We start from the raw sequence: 22904 nt of genomic DNA, 5'->3' as shown, positions 1-22904 counted from the left end.
GTCCTATGGTAGTGAGTTGATGTTGTAGCAAAGTTGGTCTACAAAGCTGGATGATTTCTTCATGCATTGTAAAGTGTTGTAGCCTGTAATGGACATTGTTTTGCGAACAGTAATTAAGTTTCAACGTTTTTACATGCTGTATTTCATTATTCATTTAACTTCTGTGCAGCATAAACGGTGAATCCGGACAGGGTAGAGCTAGCGATGAGTACGTAAACCTGGGGCGGACCTGGCTCGGACCGCTCATGCTATAGGGGGACGTTGGCTGTGTTGATAGACTTGATCTTCTGTCAATCCGTAGGTGACGTGAGACATTTTAACAGAAGTACCAACAGTGAAAATTGTAGTTACGAACCGTATTGAAAAAGTACAGATGTTTTGGAGTACCGTGCAACACTCGTGTGTGTCTCTCTCTCTCTCGCTCAGCCATCTGCATCATTCTTGTGTTTATCGGTTCTGATTGAGCTCCATCTCATGGAACTAGACTAAATCATGACACGTTGTTGTAGTGCTACAGAATGGCTTGTCTAGTAGTGTTGCCACAGAGCAGAGATGTTGTTGAGTGAGCAGAGAGCTGCTGTGTGGTTGAAATCATAGCCGTTTTTAAAAAAAAAATCCTACTCAGGCCACTCTCAGGCGGGGTCGGCAGGAAGCGGATGTTTCCATTTTTTTTAATTTTTTTTGCGACTCGGTATTTAGAAGCGTAACTATTGTTCCCCTGAAACTGATGTGGGGTCTCCAGTCAGGCCTCTCTTTACGTTACCTCAGGCAGGCCCGTGTGTGTGTGTGAGGGAGAGCTAATATGGTCTTAGTTAGGTTTGTCACACCTTAGCACTCATCTGTTGTTTTTGTCACACTACTTTGCTTTATCTTGGCCAGGTCGCAGTTGTAAATGAGAACTTGTTCTCAACTGGCCTACCTGGTGAAATATAAATGTATCTTTTGTTCTGTTTTTTTTGTTTTCTTGCTGGGAAATCTAGTAGAATTAACGTGTTCGTAAACCCACTACAATCACGCAGTCCAGTGGACAGCAAGCAGTTCAGCAGTTACCTCGGCGGGTCCCGGTGGCAATAAATGAATACAAGCGAAAGCTTACCTTGACTTGGAGGAGTTACAGTGTTGGATACTTTTAGCCTGCTAGCTGCTTCCCAGTCCTTAATCCTTCCCGGGTCCTTAATCCTTCCCGGGTCCTTAATCCAGCCAGGTCCTTAATCCTTCCCGGGTCCTTAATCCTTCCCGGGTCCTTAATCCTTCCCGGTCCTTAATCCTTCCCGGTCCTTAATCCTTCCCGGTCCTTAATCCTTCCCGGTCCTTAATCCTTCCCGGTCCTTAATCCTTCCCGGTCCTTAATCCAGCCAGGTCCTTAATCCAGCCAGGTCCTTAATCCTTCCCGGTCCTTGATCCTTCCCGGTCCTTGATCCTTCCCGGTCCTTAATCCTTCCCGGTCCTTAATCCAGCCAGGTCCTTAATCCTTCCCGGGTCCTTAATCCAGCCAGGTCCTTAATCCTTCCCGGTCCTTGGTCCTTAATCCAGCCAGGTCCTTAATCCTTCCCGGTCCTTAATCCAGCCCGGCCACTGAGTTTGCTCGGAAGCATGAAAAGTAACCTGGTAGTATTTGTTGGGTTTCTTGAAGACTGACCTGAGCCTGGTTGGGAGGGTCCTTCCATTGCCTCCCTCACTTCCATTCTTCCCCCTCTTTCTGATTCTGTTATTACAGTAATACTGCTGACCTGAGCTTCACTGAATTAGAGGGAGAGGGGGAAAGAGTGATTTGTAGTGCATTTGATCCACAGCCAGGCCACTCATCTCTCCTTCCAGCTCTCGCTCGCTCTCTCTCTCTCTCTCTCGCCACCACCCACAGTCAGATTCTACGAGAGAGAGAGATTGCAGAGAGCAGCGAAGGAGAGTTTACAGTACATTTACCTCACACCTCTCATCTCTCTCGACACCTAGCTGGCTCTGTCAGACCTAATGACACGACAGTGCAGTACAGGAGAGCAGAGGAGGGGAGATTACAGTGCATATACTGTTGGTATATAGCCTAATAATACCACTCTGGCTGGCTGACTGTATATTTTATTCAATGTTCACTGACTGACTGCCCCCTGGTAAATAGACTTTCCTTTGTTGTGTTCTGGCTGACTGGTTTCTCTAGCCCCTGGATAAATGCTTCCTTAAACTCTATTTATTACATTTAGGATTGGAACGGAATCAATGGAACGCTATCCAACCAATGGAAATCACTGGACATTCTATTAATTCCAGCCAGTCAGCTGAGCCCGTCCTCTTATAGCTCCTCCCATCAGCCTCCTCTGCTAATCATGTAGTCTGGTTGGTTGAAATAGTTCCACTGGACTCCATTCTATTAATTCCAGCCAGTCAGCTGAGCCCGTCCTCTTATAGCTCCTCCCATCAGTAGTCTGGTTGGTTGAAATAGTTCCACTGGACTGAGACTGGATCTTAATAAATAACTAGTTTCCTTTTTTCTTGTTGAAAGGTTTTAAATGAGTTTTCAGAAGAGAAGGTGGGTCAGTCGAGTTCTGCTTCAGTTCCCTACTGTTTTTATTTGTTAATTTATAAATTAAATTAATTTATAAATTAATCCCACAGAAAAATAGCGGAGCACACAGATGATGTGATATGTAATGTCCTAGGTTAAGATTAATATTAGCACTGAGCTCTTAAAAACATATATTTTTGTTAAAATTCCACCCCTTAAAGTAATTTTAATCTTCAGGCTTGAAGGGTTTTGCGTTTAGTTTAGGGGCGGAGGCACGCGGCGAGAGAGGGAGGGGGGGTGCTGCAGCGAGAGAGGGGGGGGGCTGACGGTGAATCTCAGTAAGACCAAAATAATGGTGTTCCAAAAAAGGTCCAGTAGCCAAGACAACAAATACAATTTCTATCTAGACACTGTTGCCCTGGAGCAGACAAACTAAACATCAGTGCCACAGGTAACGTCCACAAAGCTGTGAACGAGCTGAGAGACACGGCACGAAGGGCATTCTATGCCATCAAAGGGAACATAAAATTCGACATATCCAATCCGTTTAGTTTAGGGGCAGAGGGGCGCAGCGGGGGGGGGGGCACAGCGAGAGAGGCGGGGGGCGGGGGGGCACAGCGAGAGAGGCGGGGGGGCACAGCGAGAGAGGCGGGGGGCGGAGGGAGGGGGGGGGCACAGCGAGAGAGGCGGGGGGCGGAGGGAGGGGGGGGCACAGCGAGAGAGGCAGGGAGGGAGGGGGGGTCGCAGCGAGAGAGGGAGGGGATGGATCTCTCTCCTCTATCGTTCCAGTGCGCTACACTGCAGCATCTCTCTCCTCTATCGTTCCAGTGCGCTACACTGCAGCATCTCTCTCCTCTATCGTTCCAGTGCGCTACACTGCAGCATCTCTCTCCTCTATCGTTCCATATGCTTTACACTGCAGCATCTCTCTCCTCTATCGTTCCATATGCTTTACACTGCAGCATCTCTCTCCTCTATCGTTCCATATGCTTTACACTGCAGCATCTCTCTCCTCTATCGTTCCAGTGCGCTACACTGCAGCATCTCTCTCCTCTATCGTTCCATATGCTTTACACTGCAGCATCTCTCTCCTCTATCGTTCCAGTGCGCTACACTGCAGCATCTCTCTCCTCTATCGTTCCAGTGCGCTACACTGCAGCATCTCTCTCCTCTATCGTTCCAGTGCGCTACACTGCAGCATCTCTCTCCTCTATCGTTCCAGTGCGCTACACTGCAGCATCTCTCTCCTCTTATCGTTCCAGTGCGCTACACTGCAGCATCTCTCTCCTCTATCGTTCCAGTGCGCTACACTGCAGCAGACTTTTCCTATTTTGCAAATACACTTCCTGTTGATGTTCATTTAGAGCTGGACTATTATTGCCCTGCCAGAAGTATTTGGGTGGACGTTTTAGTTAAAAGTGAGGTTGGTTGCAAGTTTTGTATCGTTAAGTTGAGCTGTATTGAGGTGGGGTGTACTGATGACATGTAGCCGAGAAGACTGTGGACATTTTTAAGGCCTTTGTTGTGTCTATGACCACCCCCCCCCCCCACATTCATACCCTCTGCACTCCTCCACTGGACGATAATACATGTTATTGCAAATCCTCTGTGGATGACTGGGTTCTTCCTTGTAAATTTTTTCTATGAAGTTGCTGTTCAATTGCTCTACCATTATTATTGTAGGAGGTATTCTGGGTGGGGTTACCCTTGTGCTGATGAGGTATTCTGGGTGGGGTTACCCTTGTGCTGATGAGGTATTCTGGGTGGGGTTACCCTTGTGCTGATGAGGTATTCTGGGTGGGGTTACCCTTGTGCTGATGAGGTATTCTGGGTGGGGTTACCCTTGTGCTGATGAGGTATTCTGGGTGGGGTTACCCTTGTGCTGATGAGGTATTCTGGGTGAGGTTACCCTTGTGCTGATGATGGTTTCTGGGTGGGGTTAGCCCTGTGCCGATGATGGTTTCTGGGTGGGGTTAGCCCTGTGCCGATGAGGTATTCTGGGTGGGGTTAGCCCTGTGCTGATGAGGTATTCTGGGTGGGGTTAGCCCTGTGCTGATCAGGTATTCTGGGTGGGGTTAGCCCTGTGCTGTGATGTGGGTTTTATATGGTGTGTATTCTCTTTTATCTCCACTGGCTATCTGGTAAACAGGCTACACTCTAGGCAGTCTCTTCTGCTGATGTGTGTGGGTCTGGTAGTGGTACTCTCTCTATTCTACTCTTCTCCTTTCGACAGGGTTAATACCTGCCTTCCGCCCGATCACAATCTTCATCTTTACCCCTCTAATAAATACCGCTACACCAACAAAGAATTCACAAAATGGGACAAACCCCAAAATATACTTTGTGTACAACTCAAAGCTCCAAACAATGCAGAACTAGGACTGTACCCACTAGTTATCTACATCCAGGAAAATGATGGACTGGGGTAGGAGTGAGGACTGTACCCACTAGTTAGTAGTGAGACTCTATGGAGGAGAGATGGACGGGGGTTGGAGTGAGACTATGGAGGAGAGATGGGTAGGAGTGAGAGACTATGGAGGAGAGATGGGTAGGAGTGAGAGACTATGGAGGAGAGATAGACGGGGGTAGGAGTGAGAGACTATGGAGGAGAGATGGACAGGGGTAGGAGTGAGACTATGGAGGAGAGATGGACAGGGGTAGGAGTGAGAGACTATGGAGGAGAGATGGGTAGGAGTGAGAGACTATGGAGGAGAGATGGACGGGGGTAGGAGTGAGAGACTATGGAGGAGAGATGGACGGGGGTAGGAGTGAGACTATGGAGGAGATATGGACAGGGGTATGAGTGAGAGACTATGGAGGAGAGATGGACAGGGGTATGAGTGAGACTCTATGGAGGAGAGATGGACGGGGGTAGGAGTGAGAGACTATGGAGGAGAGATGGACGGGGGTAGGAGTGAGAGACTATGGAGGAGAGATGGGTAGGAGTGAGAGACTATGGAGGAGAGATGGGTAGGAGTGAGAGACTATGGAGGAGAGATGGACGGGGGTAGGAGTGAGACTATGGAGGAGAGATGGACGGGGGTAGGAGTGAGAGACTATGGAGGAGAGATGGACTGGGGTAGGTAGGAGAGACTATGGAGGAGAGATGGACAGGGGTAGGAGTGTGAGACTATGGAGGAGAGATGGACAGGGGTAGGTAGGAGAGACTATGGAGGAGAGATGGACAGGGGTAGGAGTGAGACTATGGAGGAGAGATGGACAGGGGTAGGTAGGAGAGACTATGGAGGAGAGATGGACAGGGGTAGGAGTGAGACTATGGAGGAGAGATGGACAGGGGTAGGTAGGAGAGACTATGGAGGAGAGATGGACAGGGGTAGGAGTGAGTGGGACTATGGAGGAGAGATGGCCAGGGGTAGGAGAGACTATGGAGGAGAGATGGACAGGGGTAGGAGTGGGAGACTCTATGGAGGAGAGATGGACAGGGGTAGGAGTGGGAGACTATGGAGGAGAGATGGACAGGGGTAGGAGTGGGAGACTATGGAGGAGAGATGGACAGGGGTAGGAGTGGGAGACTATGGAGGAGAGATGGCCAGGGGTAGGAGAGACTATGGAGGAGAGATGGACAGGGGTAGGAGTGGGAGACTCTATGGAGGAGAGATGGACAGGGGTAGGAGTGGGAGACTATGGAGGAGAGATGGCCAGGGGTAGGAGAGACTATGGAGGAGAGATGGACAGGGGTAGGAGTGGGAGACTCTATGGAGGAGAGATGGACAGGGGTAGGAGTGGGAGACTATGGAGGAGAGATGGACAGGGGTAGGAGTGGGAGACTATGGAGGAGAGATGGACAGGGGTAGGAGTGAGAGACTCTATGGAGGAGAGATGGACAGGGGTAGGAGTGAGAGACTATGGAGGAGAGATGGACAGGGGTAGGAGTGAGACTATGGAGGAGAGATGGACAGGGGTAGGAGTGAGACTATGGAGGAGATATGGACAGGGGTAGGAGTGTGAGACTATGGAGGAGATATGGACAGGGGTAGGAGTGAGAGACTATGGAGGAGATATGGACAGGGGTAGGAGTGAGAGACTATGGAGGAGATATGGACAGGGGTAGGAGTGAGAGACTATGGAGGAGAGATGGACAGGGGTAGGAGTGAGACTATGGCGGAGAGATGGACAGGGGTAGGAGTGGGACTATGGAGGAGATATGGACAGGGGTAGGAGTGAGAGACTATGTAGGAGAGATGGACAGGGGTAGGAGTGAGACTCTATGGAGGAGAGATGGACAGGGGTAGGAGTGAGAGACTATGTAGGAGAGATGGACAGGGGTAGGAGTGAGACTCTATGGAGGAGAGATGGACAGGGGTAGGAGTGAGAGACTATGGAGGAGAGATGGACAGGGGTAGGAGTGAGACTATGGAGGAGAGATGGACAGGGGTAGGAGTGAGAGACTATGTAGGAGAGATGGACAGGGGTAGGAGTGAGACTCTATGGAGGAGAGATGCACAGGGGTAGGAGTGAGAGACTCTTATCTTCATTGATCCAGCTGACAGTCAGTCATTGTCAGTTCCAGTATTCATTGATCCACCTGACAGTCAGTCATTCTGTCTGTTCCATTATTCATTGATCCAGCTGACAGACAGTCATTCTGTCTGTTCCAGTATTCATTGTGTTCCAGTATAGTACTGTTGTAGCATAATGACATTGATTTTGTGTGTGGTTTAAACCAGGGTGGTGCGGGGCGGTTTAAACCCAGGATGGTGCGGGGCGGTTTAAACCCAGGGTGGTGCGGGGCGGTTTAAACCCAGGGTGGTGCGGGGCGGTTTAAACCCAGGGTGGTGCGGGGCGGTTTAAACCCAGGGTGGTGCGGGGCGGTTTAAACCCAGGGTGGTGCGGGGCGGTTTAAACCCAGGGTGGTGCGGGGCGGTTTAAACCCAGGGTGGTGCGGGGCGCTTTAAACCCAGGGTGGTGAGGGGCGGTTTAAACCCAGGGTGGTGAGGGGCGGTTTAAACCCAGGGTGGTGCGGGGCGGTTTAAACCCAGGGTGGTGCGGGGCGGTTTAAACCCAGGGTGGTGCGGGGCGGTTTAAACCCAGGGTGGTGCGGGGCGGTTTAAACCCAGGGTGGTGCGGGGCGGTTTAAACCCAGGGTGGTGCGGGGCGGTTTAAACCCAGGATGGTGCGGGGCGGTTTAAACCCAGGGTGGTGCGGGGCGGTTTAAACCCAGGGTGGTGCGGGGCGGGGCGGTTTAAACCCAGGGTGGTGCGGGGTGGTTTAAACCCAGGGTGGTGCGGGGCGGTTTAAACCCAGGATGGTGCGGGGCGGTTTAAACCCAGGATGGTGCGGGGCGGTTTAAACCCAGGGTGGTGCGGGGCGGTTTAAACCCAGGGTGGTGCGGGGCGGTTTAAACCCAGGGTGGTGCGGGGCGGTTTAAACCCAGGGTGGTGCGGGGCGGTTTAAACCCAGGGTGGTGCGGGGCGGTTTAAACCCAGGGTGGTGCGGGGCGGTTTAAACCCAGGGTGGTGCGGGGCGCTTTAAACCCAGGGTGGTGAGGGGCGGTTTAAACCCAGGGTGGTGAGGGGCGGTTTAAACCCAGGGTGGTGCGGGGCGGTTTAAACCCAGGGTGGTGCGGGGCGGTTTAAACCCAGGGTGGTGCGGGGCGGTTTAAACCCAGGGTGGTGCGGGGCGGTTTAAACCCAGGGTGGTGCGGGGCGGTTTAAACCCAGGATGGTGCGGGGCGGTTTAAACCCAGGATGGTGCGGGGCGGTTTAAACCCAGGATGGTGCGGGGCGGTTTAAACCCAGGGTGGTGCGGGGCGGTTTAAACCCAGGGTGGTGCGGGGCGGGGCGGTTTAAACCCAGGGTGGTGCGGGGCGGTTTAAACCCAGGGTGGTGCGGGGCGGTTTAAACCCAGGGTGGTGCGGGGCGGTTTAAACCCAGGGTGGTGCGGGCCGGTTTAAACCCAGGGTGGTGCGGGCCGGTTTAAACCCAGGGTGGTGCGGGCCGGTTTAAACCCAGGGTGGTGCGGGCCGGTTTAAACCCAGGGTGGTGCGGGGCGGTTTAAACCCAGGGTGGTGCGGGGCGGTTTAAACCCAGGTTGGTGCGGGGCGGTTTAAACCCAGGGTGGTGCGGTGCGGGGCGGTTTAAACCCAGGGTGGTGCGGTGCGGGGCGGTTTAAACCCAGGGTGGTGCGGTGCGGGGCGGTTTAAACCCAGGGTGGTGCGGTGCGGTTTAAACCCAGGGTGGTGCGGGCGGTGCGGTTTAAACCCAGGGTGGTGCGGGGCGGTTTAAACCCAGGGTGGTGCGGGGCTGTTTAAACCCAGGGTGGTGCGGTGCGGTTTAAACCCAGGATGGTGCGGGCCGGTTTAAACCCAGGATGGTGCGGGCGGGGCGGTTTAAACCCAGGGTGGTGCGGGGCGGGGCGGTTTAAACCCAGGGTGGTGCGGGGCGGTTTAAACCCAGGGTGGTGCGGGGCGGTTTAAACCCAGGATGGTGCGGGGCGGTTTAAACCCAGGGTGGTGCGGGCCGGTTTAAACCCAGGGTGGTGCGGGCCGGTTTAAACCCAGGGTGGTGCGGGCCGGTTTAAACCCAGGGTGGTGCGGGGCGGTTTAAACCCAGGGTGGTGCGGGGCGGTTTAAACCCAGGGTGGTGCGGGGCGGTTTAAACCCAGGTTGGTGCGGGGCGGTTTAAACCCAGGGTGGTGCGGTGCGGGGCGGTTTAAACCCAGGGTGGTGCGGTGCGGGGCGGTTTAAACCCAGGGTGGTGCGGTGCGGTTTAAACCCAGGGTGGTGCGGGCGGTGCGGTTTAAACCCAGGGTGGTGCGGGGCGGTTTAAACCCAGGGTGGTGCGGGGCTGTTTAAACCCAGGGTGGTGCGGTGCGGTTTAAACCCAGGATGGTGCGGGCCGGTTTAAACCCAGGATGGTGCGGGCGGTGCGGTTTAAACCCAGGGTGGTGCGGTGCGGTGCGGTTTAAACCCAGGGTGGTGCGGGGCGGTTTAAACCCAGGGTGGTGCGGGGCTGTTTAAACCCAGGGTGGTGCGGGGCGGTTTAAACCCAGGGTGGTGAGGGGCGGTTTAAACCCAGGGTGGTGCGGGGCGCTTTAAACCCAGGGTGGTGAGGGGCGGTTTAAACCCAGGGTGGTGCGGGGCGGTTTAAACCCAGGGTGGTGCGGGGCGGTTTAAACCCAGGGTGGTGCGGGGCGGTTTAAACCCAGGGTGGTGCGGTGCGGTGCGGTTTAAACCCAGGGTGGTGCGGGGCGGTTTAAACCCAGGGTGGTGCGGGGCTGTTTAAACCCAGGGTGGTGCGGGGCTGTTTAAACCCAGGGTGGTGCGGGGCGGTTTAAACCCAGGGTGGTGCGGGGCGGTTTAAACCCAGGATGGTGCGGGGCGGTTTAAACCCAGGGTGGTGCGGGGCGGTTTAAACCCAGGATGGTGCGGGGCGGTTTAAACCCAGGATGGTGCGGGGCGGTTTAAACCCAGGGTGGTGCGGTGCGGTGCGGTTTAAACCCAGGGTGGTGCGGGGCGGTTTAAACCCAGGGTGGTGCGGGGTGGTTTAAACCCAGGGTGGTGCGGGGCGGTTTAAACCCAGGGTGGTGCGGGGTGGTTTAAACCCAGGATGGTGCGGGGTGGTTTAAACCCAGGGTGGTGCAGGGCGGTTTAAACCCAGGGTGGTGCGGTGCGGGGCGGTTTAAACCCAGGGTGGTGCGGGGCGGGGCGGTTTAAACCCAGGGTGGTGCAGGGCATTTCATCTGGCCTTGGGGTCTCCTACTGAATGTGTTTTATAGCCAATTCTTCTAATATTGCATGACAACGACATGAGTTGAATAGAATGTATTTGTGTAAAATCATGCATCAAGATTAACATTGTATTCCCAGAGGACTTAAAAGTATGAATTAAAACACTTGTTTACACATTTTGTCGAATAAATAAAACTACCCAGCAGCTAACATCCACTAACATTTGAAATACATCTTATTTTTCTCCAAATAAATCAACATGATTAATGAACAGATGAATCAATGCTGATTTGATGTCAGAGTGTATTTGAGACTGGGTTGTTATTGGTGGTTATTAATCTGTGTCACTTCACTCTAGAAATACATTTTAAAATGGCCACTGAAGTCTATGTATCCTAAATGCCAGCCTATTCCCTACATAGTGCTTTTGACCAGAGCTCTTTTTAGTGATTGTTTATAGGGAATAGGGTGCCATTTGGGACCAAGACCCTACTGTACATATACACTCTGCTCTGCAGACTGGACTCGTCTGTAAATTGTTATGTAATGTTAGTCGTAACTCGATCTCTTGCTCTGTAGCTCTGTCTCGTTGTATTTGTCATTTTATAAACATTAACAGTGCATTTTTTTTCTCCTCTGTTTCTCTCTCTCTCTCTCTCTCTCCCTGTCTCTCTCTCGCTTTGTCCCTGTCTCCCTCCCTGTCTCTCTCTTTGTCCCTGTCTCTCTCTCTCTCTTTGTCCCTCACTCCCTCACGGTTCTCTTTGTCCCTCCCTCTCTGTCTCTGTCTCTCTCTTTGTCTCTGTCTCTCTCTTTGTCTCTGTCTCTCTCTTTGTCCCTCCCTCCCTGTCTCTCTCTTTGTCCCTCCCTCCCTGTCTCTCTCTTTGTCCCTCCCTCCCTGTCTCTCTCTTTGTCCCTCCCTCCCTGTCTCTCTCTTTGTCCCTCCCTCCCTGTCTCTCTCTTTGTCCCTCCCTCCCTGTCTCTCTCTTTGTCCCTCCCTCTCTCTCTGTCTCTCTCCCTCCCTCTCTCTCTGTCTCTCTCCCTCCCTCCCTCTCTGTCTCTCTCTTTGTCCCTCCCTCTCTGTCTCTCTCTTTGTCCCTCCCTCTCTGTCTCTCTGTCTCTTTGTCCCTCCCTGTCTCTCTGTCTCTTTGTCCCTCCCTCCCTCTCCCTCCCTCCCTCCCTCCCTCCCTCCCTCCCTCCCTCCCTGTCTCTCTCTTTGTCCCTCCCTCCCTCCCTCCCTCCCTCCCTCCCTGTCTCTCTCTTTGTCCCTCCCTCCCTCCCTGTCTCTCTCTTTGTCCCTCCCTGTCTCTGTCTCTCATAGACCTGGGTCTGGATCAGTTCCAGGTGAAGCGATATGATGGAAAGGTAAGGAAGGAGGGAGGGAGTGTGGGCGGGAGGGAGGGAGTGTGGGAGGGAGTGTGGGAGGGGAGGGAGTGGGGAGGGCGGGTGGGAGGGAGGGAGGGAGTGTGGGTGGGAGGGAGGGAGTGTGGGAGGGAGGGAGGGAGGGAGTGTGGGAGGGAGGGAGGGAGTGTGGGTGGGAGGGAGGGAGGGAGTGTGGGAGGGAGGGAGGGAGGGCGGGTGGGTGGGAGGGAGTGAGTGAGTGAGTGAGTGTGGGTGGGCGGGAGGGAGAGAGGGAGTGTGTGTGTGGGTGAGCGGGAGGGAGGCTGGGTAGCAGGGAGTGAGGGGGGAGGGCAGCAGGGATGGAGGGGGGGAGGGCAGCAGGCCATGGCCAAAAGGAAGGATGGCAGCCCGGGTGGGTGAATAGAAAGGGTACCTACCGATCTCTTGTTGAAGTCCCAGCTCTTACATTCTTTCATTACCTAGGGGTGTGTCCCAAATGACTCCCTGGGCCATATCATGACCCATAGGGCTCTTGACAAAACTAGTGTGGTCTATTAGGGAACAGGTTTCCATTTGTGATACACCACCTCGTTTCATAAAACTCTCATTCCACCTCTGTTTTCAGACTGTGAGAGTGAAGTGTGAGAGAGTAATCCTGAGTGGATGACCATGGAACTGCGTTAGTCATAATTGCAATGGGGAAGAGGGGGGGGGGGGTTATTGAGGTGGAATATATTTCATTGTGAGATTCAACAGTTTTATAACCTATCACTCTCTAGAGCAGTGTTTCATCGTGAGATTCAACAGTTGTTTTATAACCTATCACTCTCTACAACGGTGTTTCTTCATCCTGGTCCCGGGCACCTGAAGGGATGACACAGTTTTGTTTTTTGTCTCATACACCTGATTCAAATCCAAAGCTTTGAGTTGATTGGTGTTATAAGGTGTGTAGCGCTCGGGGTCCCCTGGACTATGATTAGGGAACACTGGAGTACAGGATGAGAAGGAAGTGAAGGTCAATGCTCAGATAACATCATTTGCAAAAATAAAAACTATTTTGAAGCTGCTTTTTAAATTCAGGACTATTTTATTTTTCTTTTAAATACCACCGTTTTATCAGGTTTACAAGCAGTTTTTTTTAAGGTTATAAGGGTTTATAAACAGCAGCATCAAATGGGGTCTAATTGCGAAGATGCTGCTGCTTGTGAGTTCGAGAGACTCCAGATCCTGAGCTAATATAATGAAGAGAAGACAGAATTGGCAGATGAATGCTGTTTCGGCCAATATCCACAATCCCAGCTCCAGACCCATCCACTACTAATCTAATGTTCATCTCCAACGACACACTTACCACCACTCTCTTAAACGGCTTTGACATTCACTCTTTTGTTGCATCAGTAGGGCCTTATGACAGAGTGGTGTTCTATCCAGCTGGCCATCTAACAGGCTTTAAGGAGGAAGGGACAAGGGAGATGTGGACAGCATGTTTTAAGGAGGAAGGGACGAGGGAGATGTGGACAGCAGGCTTTAAGGAGGAAGGGACGAGGGAGGATGTGGATAGCAGGCTTTAAGGAGGAAGGGACGAGGGAGATGTGGACAGCAGGCTTTAAGGAGGAAGGGACGAGGCAGATGTGGACAGCAGGCTTTAAGGAGGAAGGGACGAAGGAGATGTGGACAGCAGGCTTTAAGGAGGAAGGGACGAGGCAGATGTGGACAGCAGGCGTTAAGGAGGAAGGGACGAGGGAGATGTGGACAGCAGGCTTTAAGGAGGAAGGGACGAGGCAGATGTGGACAGCAGGCTTTAAGGAGGAAGGGACGAGGGAGATGTGGACAGCAGGCTTTAAGGAGGAAGGGACGAGGGAGATGTGGACAACAGGCTTTAAGGAGGAAGGGACGAGGCAGATGTGGACAGCAGGCTTTAAGGAGGAAGGGACGAGGGAGATGTGGACAACAGGCTTTAAGGAGGAAGGGACGAGGCAGATGTGGACAGCAGGCTTTAAGGAGGAAGGGACGAGGGAGATGTGGACAGCAGGCTTTAAGGAGGAAGGGACGAGGCAGATGTGGACAGCAGGCTTTAAGGAGGAAGGGACGAGGGAGATGTGGGCAGCAGGCTTTAAGGAGGAAGGGACGAGGGAGATGTGGACAGCTGCCAGACAAGTGTAGGGTCAGTTTATCCTATTAAATCGTAATGAATTGATCCCATCAGTAGTAACCAGTTGGCGGGCGTACCCATGTCCCTGTCCCCTAAGGATGCCTGCCAGTCAACAGAAGGGTGGCAACTAGCTGTGGCCTATATTAGGGAGAGTGTAAAGACTGAGCACCACATGTCCCAGGACAAGATGTCAATTTCCATCAATAGTAAGGGCTGTACTCAGAAACCAAACCCTGTTCCTGTCTTGACAACAGCACCTCCCTCCTATCCTCAGACAGACTGAAGGGTGAATAGCAAAGCCCAAAAGGAGGCTCTGTTAAAGAACCAACAACTACTCCCATGACGTGACGTCCATCACTAATAAGCACTTTGAAGAGAGTACCACATCTCTGTTCCGGTATTCTCTAGTTACCGGTCTTCTCTCCTCTGGCAGAACACTCTGATTCACCAATCTCTGATTCACCAAACTCTGATTCACCAAACTCTGATTCACCAAACTCTGATTACTCTGATTCACCAAACTCCGATTCACCAAACTCCGATTCACCAAACTCCGATTCACCAAACTCCGATTCACCAAACTCCGATTCACCAAACTCCGATTCACCAAACTCCGATTCACCAAACTCTGATTCTCCGATTCACCAAACTCCGATTCACCAAACTGTGAACAAGTTCCGACGTCAGCCTTGCCTTGCTCTGTGTCTCAGAGAACAGCTTTGTTCCGCGTGTAGTTAACTGTGTAACACTTGATCATTAAGAGACTCAACTAGTGGACCTGCCTACCAGACCATAATGGTCTATTTAGTGGTATTTATAGGCTGACGGGTGGACCTTGGAGCAGAGTAATGGCCCTAGACGAGATAAGAGAACAACGTTAGGGTCATAGATAAGCCACCTACACCCATCCCTGTCACCTTTCTTATTCTTTCTCAAGGGTTTTTTCTGCACAGAAAAGTTTTGGGGCGGGCTGTCTGCTGTAAGTCCAAACAGTAATTTATTTAAAAAAAATCCATTTATTTATTTAGTGAAGATTAAACTTGAGGCTAATAGCAGATATAAAGTATATAGACAAGATAATAGAGCGAAAAAAAACACACGAAAAAAGATCTTTGAGAACTAACAATCACCAAAATAAAACTATAGACCGAAATGATGCTTTTCAGGGGTAACGTGGCCCCCGTTTTGAGTCACTCAGATACCATGAGTCATGGCAAAATGTGTAGAATAGCAGGAAATTGGCTTTAGAACAGCAACATTCTTGTCTGCGGCATCTAAAAGATTTTGGCCGGCGAACGTGCCACGCCCTTGCCCCGCCCTTGCCCCGCCCTTGCCACGCCCACCACCTCAGCCCCATTTTGATCCAGAGAAAACGCCATGTTGAATTCCAAGCCCTGCCTTTAGTTTTGCTCTGGTTGCCTTTTATATAATGCCTGTTGGTAGATCTCTTCCAGTCACACGTCTTCATTGATCTACGATGCGGAGACAACGGAAGCAGTTAATTTTTCTGCCACAGTAATTAGTGGTTAATTAGCTGTCAGAGTAACCATCCATCCCCACCACATATCATACAGTCCCAGTGAGGATCAACCTATTTCCAGACCCCCCCTAACTTGCTCCTTCTCTCTCCCTCCCTCCCTCTCTCCCCTCCCTCCCTCCCTCTCTCCCCTCCCTCCCTCCCACTTATCGCTCCCTCCCTCCCCCCTCTCCCCCTTTCTCTCCCTCTCCCCCCTCTCTCTCTCCCCCCTCCCTCCCTCCCTCCCTCCCTCCCTCCCTCCCTCCCACTTGTCGCTCCCTCCCTCCCTCCCTCCCTCCCTCCCTCCCTCCCTCCCTCCCTCCCTCCCTCCCTCCCTCCCTCCCTCCCTCTCGCCCTCTCTCCCTCTCTCTCTCCCTCTCTCCCTCCCTCCCTCCCTCCCACTTGTCGCTCCCTTTCTCCCTCCCTCCCTCCCTCCCTCCCTCCCTCCCTCCCTCCCTCCCTCCCTCCCTCCCTCCCTCCCTCCCTCTCGCCCTCTCGCCCTCCCTCCCTCCCTCCCTCCCCCCTCTCGCCCTCTCGCCCTCTCTCCCTCTCGCCCTCCCTCCCTCTCGCCCTCTCGCCCTCTCTCCCTCCCTCCCTCCCTCCCTCCCCCCTCTCGCCCTCTCTCCCTCTCGCCCTCCCTCCCTCTCTCTCTCTCTCCATCCCTCCGTCATCAATAGATTGTTAGTACACGAATAGTAATAATGTGTTTAACCTCGTTATTGGGGCCCATCACTTCTCCCAGAGGCCTTAATGAATAATCACCCTGCTATCTATCAATCATGTGCTATGAAACTTTCTTTCCCTCACTCTCTTTATCACTAATGTGTTCGAGAAACCGTCAAGACACAAATCACAGATTAAAGAGTTGAGTCGGCAGCAAGGTATTTTCTCCCTCCCTCACTCCCTCCCTCACTCCCTCCCTCACTCCCTCCCTCACTCCCTCACTCACTCACTCACTCACTCACTCACTCACTCCCTCACTCCCTCCCTCCCTCCCTCCGCCCTTCACTCTCCCTCTCCTACGTCTTTCCCTCTCCCCTCTCTATACGACCTCCCAAACCCTCTCCCCCTTCCTTCCTTCCTTCCTCCCCCCCTTCCCTACGTCTCCCTCCTTCCCTCTCTCCTCCCCCCTTCTCACCCTACATTTCTCTCTCCCCCCTTTCCTACACTCCCTCCTCCCCCTTCCCTACCCATGTCTCCCTCCTTCCCTCTCTCCTCCCCCCTTCCCTACCCTACATGTCTCTCTCCCCCCCCTTTCCCCCCCCCCCCCCTTCCCTACGTCTCCCTTCCCCTCCCTCCCCCTTCCCTACGTCTCCCTCCTTCCCTCTCTCCTTCCCCCTTTTCGACCCTACATTTCTCTCTCCCCCCCTTTCCTACACTCCCTCCTCCCCCTTCCCTACCCATGTCTCCCTCCTTCCCTCTCCTCCCCCCTTCCCTACCCTACATTTCTCTCCCCCCCCCCCTTTCCTTCCTTCCCTCCCTTCCCCTCCCTCCCCCTTCCCTACGTCTCCCTCCTTCCCTCTCTCCTTCCCTACGTCTCCCTCCTTCCCTCTCTCCTCCCCCCTTCCCTACCCTCCATCTCCCTCCTTCCCTCTCTCGTCCCTCCCAACCTCCCCGGCTGTTCAGTTGTCAGTAGGTCATTTGAATAACCCTCAGACTCTGACAGATATCCAATATATTGGAAACACAAGCCATTGTCCCAGCTCGTTGATCAATATCTAGTGTGTGTTTATCTCTGTTCATGCGGTAAAGGTGAATGGAAGGTGCCCTGGGGGAGTCCCAAACGGTAGCCTATTCCATATGGGCCCTGGTCACAAGTAGTGCACTTTAAAGGGTATAGGACGCCATTTTTGGACGCCGTCCTGGTGTTTTCTATGTAACCATAGCGACACAAAGCAGGAGTATAAAATAAGAAAAGTGTTGCAGCTCAATACACACACACACACACACACACACACACACACACACACACACACACACACACACACACACACACACACACATCCCCACACACACACACATCCACACACACACACACATCCACACACACACACACATCCACACACACACACACACACACACACACATCCACACACACACTCACACACATACACCCACACACACCCCTTTTACGTTTACACAGACAAGGACCCCGCACTGATTTTAGATAAGCAAACAAAACCGAGATTATACTATTTAACTACTATTTAAATATGAATAGTCAACAAAGGACGATTTACAATATGTTTGCACATTCATGCTCTCTGATCCAGAACTAGCTCCGTCATGTGTTTAATCCACGCTCCACAATATAACCTTATATAAATGGAATAGTGTCCATACCAACGGCTTGAGGTGTGAGGCAGCATTATAATGTCCATACCAACAGCTTGAGGTATGAGACAGCATTATAATGTCCATACCAACAGCTTGAGGTGTGAGACAGCATTATAATGTCCATACCAACAGCTTGAGGTGTGAGACAGCATTATAATGTCCATACCAACAGCTTGAGGTGTGAGACAGCATTATAATGTCCATACCAACAGCTTGAGGTGTGAGACAGCATTATAATGTCCATACCAACAGCTTGAGGTGTGAGACAGCATTATAATGTCCATACCAACAGCTTGAGGTGTACTGAAGTGAGTAAAAACAGACATCTATTGTGGCAAAGCAACAGCCTAGTTAACCAGTCTGAATTCTCCTCTCACCATTTGCGGTTTAGCATTCAGACTGGTTTAACTAGGCTAGGTTGCCTAGCCACCACAGACCCTCATTCTCTCTCTCTCAATCACTGTATTGGACCACCAAGTTTGTGTGCGTATATGAGCAATCAAAATGTATAGAGAGAGAGAGAGTTGAGATGGGTTTAACCAAGCTAACCCCCCTCTATCAACTGGAACATTCCAGAGTTCTAGATGGAACATTCCATAGTTCTAGATGGAACATTCCAGAGTTCTAGATGGAACATTCCAGAGTTCTAGATGGAACATTCCAGAGTTCTAGATGGAATATGCCAGAGTTCTAGATGGAACATTCCAGAGTTCTAGATGGATGATCCCTACGTAGCCGATATGTCACCTCTATCTCTGGGCATTCTGTTTGCAAATCTCTCTCTGTACTATACAGTAGTCTACACATGATGCATGGCTAGCTGTGGATGATAGTCCCTTGACTCGCAAACACACACACACACACACACACACACTCACCACTCACCACTCACACACCAACGCACCTGATTGGCCTGATAGCGTCCTCTGGCTTGGCAACAGAATTACACTTCACTCACTTTTCTATCCAGCCTCCTTTCCCCCTCCTCTCTCCATCCTCCCCCCTCCTCTCTCCATCCTCCCCCCGTTCCCTCGCCAAGAACCTATGAAATCGCTCCATTCCACTGGACTGGGATGCAATATTAATATTGTAAGAATTACAGTAACCTACAATTCCCCGAGCTGAAACTCCTGAGTCGAGGGCAGTTTTATGGTCAGAGTATGCTAATCTGAGGTTCACACGAGGAGATTGGGATTGGTTGGGGGGTGGTGGAGTGGGGGGGCTGGTGTTCCCAGGGGATGGAGCTTCTCCTAGTCTGGGGGGGGAATGATATCACAATGGAATCTGCTTGAGTACTAGTTGTATCTCTTTAAAAAAAATATTAATTGGAAAATGGTCGTTCAGTTCTCCTCTCCTTTCGTGTGTGCTAAAATCCCTCACCATATATTTTTCACATTTGTTTATTTATCCATTGTTTGTGCTTTTAATATTTCGGTACTCCCCTACTGCTCTTAGTATGTTTGGGTACTCCCCTACTGCTCTTAGTATGTTTGGGTACTCCCCTACTGCTCTTAGTATGTTTGGGTACTCCCCTACTGCTCTTAGTATGTTTGGGTACTCCCCTACTGCTCTTAGTATGTTTGGGTACTCCCCTACTGCTCTTAGTATGTTTGGGTACTCCCCTACTGCTCTTAGTATGTTTGGGTACTCCCCTACTGCTCTTAGTATGTTTGGGTACTCCCCTACTGCTCTTAGTATGTTTGGGTACTCCCCTACTGCTCTTAGTATGTTTGGGTACTCCCCTACTGCTCTTAGTATGTTTGGGTACTCCCCTACTGCTCTTAGCTCCCCTACTGCTCTTAGTATGTTTGGGTACTCCCCTACTGCTCTTAGTATGTTTGGGTACTCCCCTATTGCTCTTTAACATTTTCTAATTGGGTCTCCTGTGTTTTTTTAAACAAAATGTTCCATTGACTTTAATCCTCCACTGTCCAAGTGTATCTCTCTCCCTCTCTCTCTCCTCATATCATTGTGACCATGCCATCAGTTGTTATAATGTTATTGTAATGTGTTGCTGTTATTCATGTATCTGCTGTGGAATCTACTCCTGCTCTGGCAATCTTCTCCATATAACCAATAACCCTTCCTCCTCCTCCTCCACCCGACGAATCCCCCATTTTATCAACCATCCCTCCCCCTTATCCCCTACCTACCTATTCATAAACTGTCCCTTCCCCTCCCTCGCTGTCTCCTCTCCCCTCCTCCATCCCTCCATCCGCCCCTCCCTCTCTGCAGGACTTCTGGCAGGTATGGGGCGTGTCCCGAGCAGCATGTGTGTGTGTTTGAACCAAGGCCTGATCTGATAACCGTGTACTCTGTTCACTGTACCTCCCTACTCTCTACCTCCAACTCCCTCCATCTCTCTCTCCTTCTAATTCCTCCCTCCCTACTCTCTACATCCATCTCTCTCCTTCTAATTCCTCCCTCAATACTCTCTACCCCATCTCTCTCTCTCCTTCTAATTCCTCCCTCCCTACTCTCTACCTCCACCTCTCTCTCTCCTTCTAATTCCTCCCTCCCTACTCTCTACCTCCACCTCTCTCTCTCCTTCTAATTCCTCCCTCCCTACTCTCTACCTCCACCTCTCTCTCTCCTTCTAATTCCTCCCTCCCTACTCTCTACCTCCACCTCTCTCTCTCCTTCTAATTCCTCCCTCCCTACTCTCTACCTCCACCTCTCTCTCCTTCTAATTCCTCCCTCCCTACTCTCTACCTCCACCTCTCTCTCTCCTTCTAATTCCTCCCTCTCTACCTCCATCTCTCTCTCTCCTTCTAATTCCTCCCTCTCTACCTCCACCTCTCTCTCTCCTTCTAATTCCTCCCTCTCTACCTCCACCTCTCTCTCTCCTTCTAATTCCTCCCTCTCTACCTCCACCTCTCTCTCTCCTTCTAATTCCTCCCTCTCTACCTCCACCTCTCTCTCTCCTTCTAATTCCTCCCTCTCTACCTCCACCTCTCTCTCTCCTTCTAATTCCTCCCTCTCTACCTCCACCTCTCTCTCTCCTTCTAATTCCTCCCTCTCTACCTCCATCTCTCTCTCTCCTTAATTCCTCCCTCTCTACCTCCATCTCTCTCTCTCCTTCTAATTCCTCCCTCCTACCTCCATACCTCCACCTCTCTCTCTCCTTCTAATTCCTCCCTCTCTACCTCCATCTCTCTCTCTCCTTCTAATTCCTCCCTCTCTACCTCCATCTCTCTCTCTCCTTCTAATTCCTCCCTCTCTACCTCCACCTCTCTCTCTCCTTCTAATTCCTCCCTCTCTACCTCCACCTCTCTCTCTCCTTCTAATTCCTCCCTCTCTACCTCCACCTCTCTCTCTCCTTCTAATTCCTCCCTCTCTACCTCCATCTCTCTCTCTCCTTCTAATTCCTCCCTCCCCTCCCTCCCTACTCTCTACCTCCACCTCTCTCTCTCCTTCTAATTCCTCCCTCTCTACCTCCATCTCTCTCTCTCCTTCTAATTCCTCCCTCTCTACCTCCATCTCTCTCTCTCCTTCTAATTCCTCCCTCTCTACCTCCATCTCTCTCTCTCCTTCTAATTCCTCCCTCCCTACTCTCTACCTCCACCTCTCTCTCTCCTTCTAATTCCTCCCTCTCTACCTCCATCTCTCTCTCTCCTTCTAATTCCTCCCTCTCTACCTCCATCTCTCTCTCTCCTTCTAATTCCTCCCTCTCTACCTCCATCTCTCTCTCTCCTTCTAATTCCTCCCTCTCTACCTCCATCTCTCTCTCTCCTTCTAATTCCTCCCTCTCTACCTCCATCTCTCTCTCTCCTTCTAATTCCTCCCTCTCTACCTCCACCTCTCTCTCTCCTTCTAATTCCTCCCTCTCTACCTCCATCTCTCTCTCTCCTTCTAATTCCTCCCTCTCTACCTCCACCTCTCTCTCTCCTTCTAATTCCTCCCTCTCTACCTCCATCTCTCTCTCTCCTTCTAATTCCTCCCTCTCTACCTCCATCTCTCTCTCTCCTTCTAATTCCTCCCTCTCTACCTCCACCTCTCTCTCTCCTTCTAATTCCTCCCTCTCTACCTCCATCTCTCTCTCTCCTTCTAATTCCTCCCTCTCTACCTCCATCTCTCTCTACCTCCTTCACTCTCTGCCTCTACTTCACTCTCCCCTGGAGATCTTCCATATATACAGTACCAGTCAACAGTTTGTTCAAGGGTTTTTCTTTTTTTAAACTATTTTCTACATTGTAGAATAATAGTGAAGACATTACAACTATGAAATAACACATGGGATCATGTGGTAACCAAAAAGGTGTTAAACAAATCAAAATATATTTGATATTCTTCTAAGTAGCCACCCTTTGCCTTGATGACAGCTTTGCACACTCTTGGCATTCTCTCAACCAGCTTCACCTGGAATGCTTTTCCAACAATCTTGAAGGAGTTCCCACACATGCTGAGCACTTGCTGGCTGCTTTTCCTTCACTCTGCGGTCCAACTCATCCCAAACCATCTCAATTTGGTTGAGGTCGGGTGATTGTGGAGGCCAGGTCATCTGATGCAGCACTCACTCACTCTCCTTCTTGGTCACATAGCTCTTACACAACCTGGAGGTGTGTTGGGCCATTTTCCTGTTTAAAAACCAATGATAGACCCACCAAGCGCAAACCAGATGGGATGGCTTATCACTGCAGAATGGTGTGGTAGCCATGCTGGTTAAGCGTGCCTTGAATTCTAAATAAATCACAGTGTCACCAGCAAAGCGCCCTACACCATAACACCTTCTCCTCCATGCTTCACGGTGGGAAATACACATGTGGAGATCATCCATTCACTAATGTCCATTGCTTGTGTTTCTTGGCCCAAGCAAGTCTCTTCTTATTGGTGTTCTTTAGTAGTGGTTTCTTTACAGCAATTCGACCATGGAGGCTTGATTCACGCAGTCTCCAATGAACCGTTGATGTTGAGATGTCTGTTACTTGAACTCTGTGAAGCATTTATTTGGGCTGCAATCTGAGGCTGGTAACTGTAATGAAATTATCCTCTGCAGCAGAGGTAACTCTGGGTCTTCCTTTCCTCTGGCGGTCCTCTTGAGAGCCAGTTTCATCATTGCGCTTGATGGTTTTTGCAACTGCACTTTAAGAAACTTTCAAAGTTCTTGAAATGTTCTGTATTGACTGACCTTCATGTCTTAAAGTAATGATGGACTGTTTGCTTATTTGAGCTCTTCTTGCCATAAGATAGACTTGGTCTTTTACCAAATAGGGCTATCTTCTGTATACCACCCCTGCCCTGTCACAACACAACTGATTGACTCAAATACATTAAGAACGAAAGACATTCCACAAATGAACTTTTTAACAAGGTACACCTGTTAACTGAAATGCATTCCAGGTGACTACCTCATGAAGCTGGTTGAGAGGAT

General features: G+C 51.1%; 1 protein-coding gene across 1 annotated transcript in view; it reads left to right on the top strand.

The window, feature by feature from the left end:
• LOC139367894 (mitochondrial calcium uptake 1) overlaps positions 1-22904 on the top strand; it is a 136308-nt gene that overhangs the window by 38836 nt on the left and 74568 nt on the right. Inside the window, exon 5 of the mRNA XM_071106264.1 lies at positions 11509-11552. Within this exon, the coding sequence (XP_070962365.1) occupies positions 11509-11552 (44 nt within the window). The remainder of the gene's footprint in view (positions 1-11508; positions 11553-22904) is intronic.

This window comes from Oncorhynchus clarkii, chromosome 16 (genome assembly GCF_045791955.1).
Source record: "Oncorhynchus clarkii lewisi isolate Uvic-CL-2024 chromosome 16, UVic_Ocla_1.0, whole genome shotgun sequence".
Lineage (NCBI taxonomy): Eukaryota > Metazoa > Chordata > Actinopteri > Salmoniformes > Salmonidae > Oncorhynchus > Oncorhynchus clarkii.
Note: the sequence above shows the minus strand (reverse complement) of the source record. Positions and strands in the feature narration are given on the sequence as shown.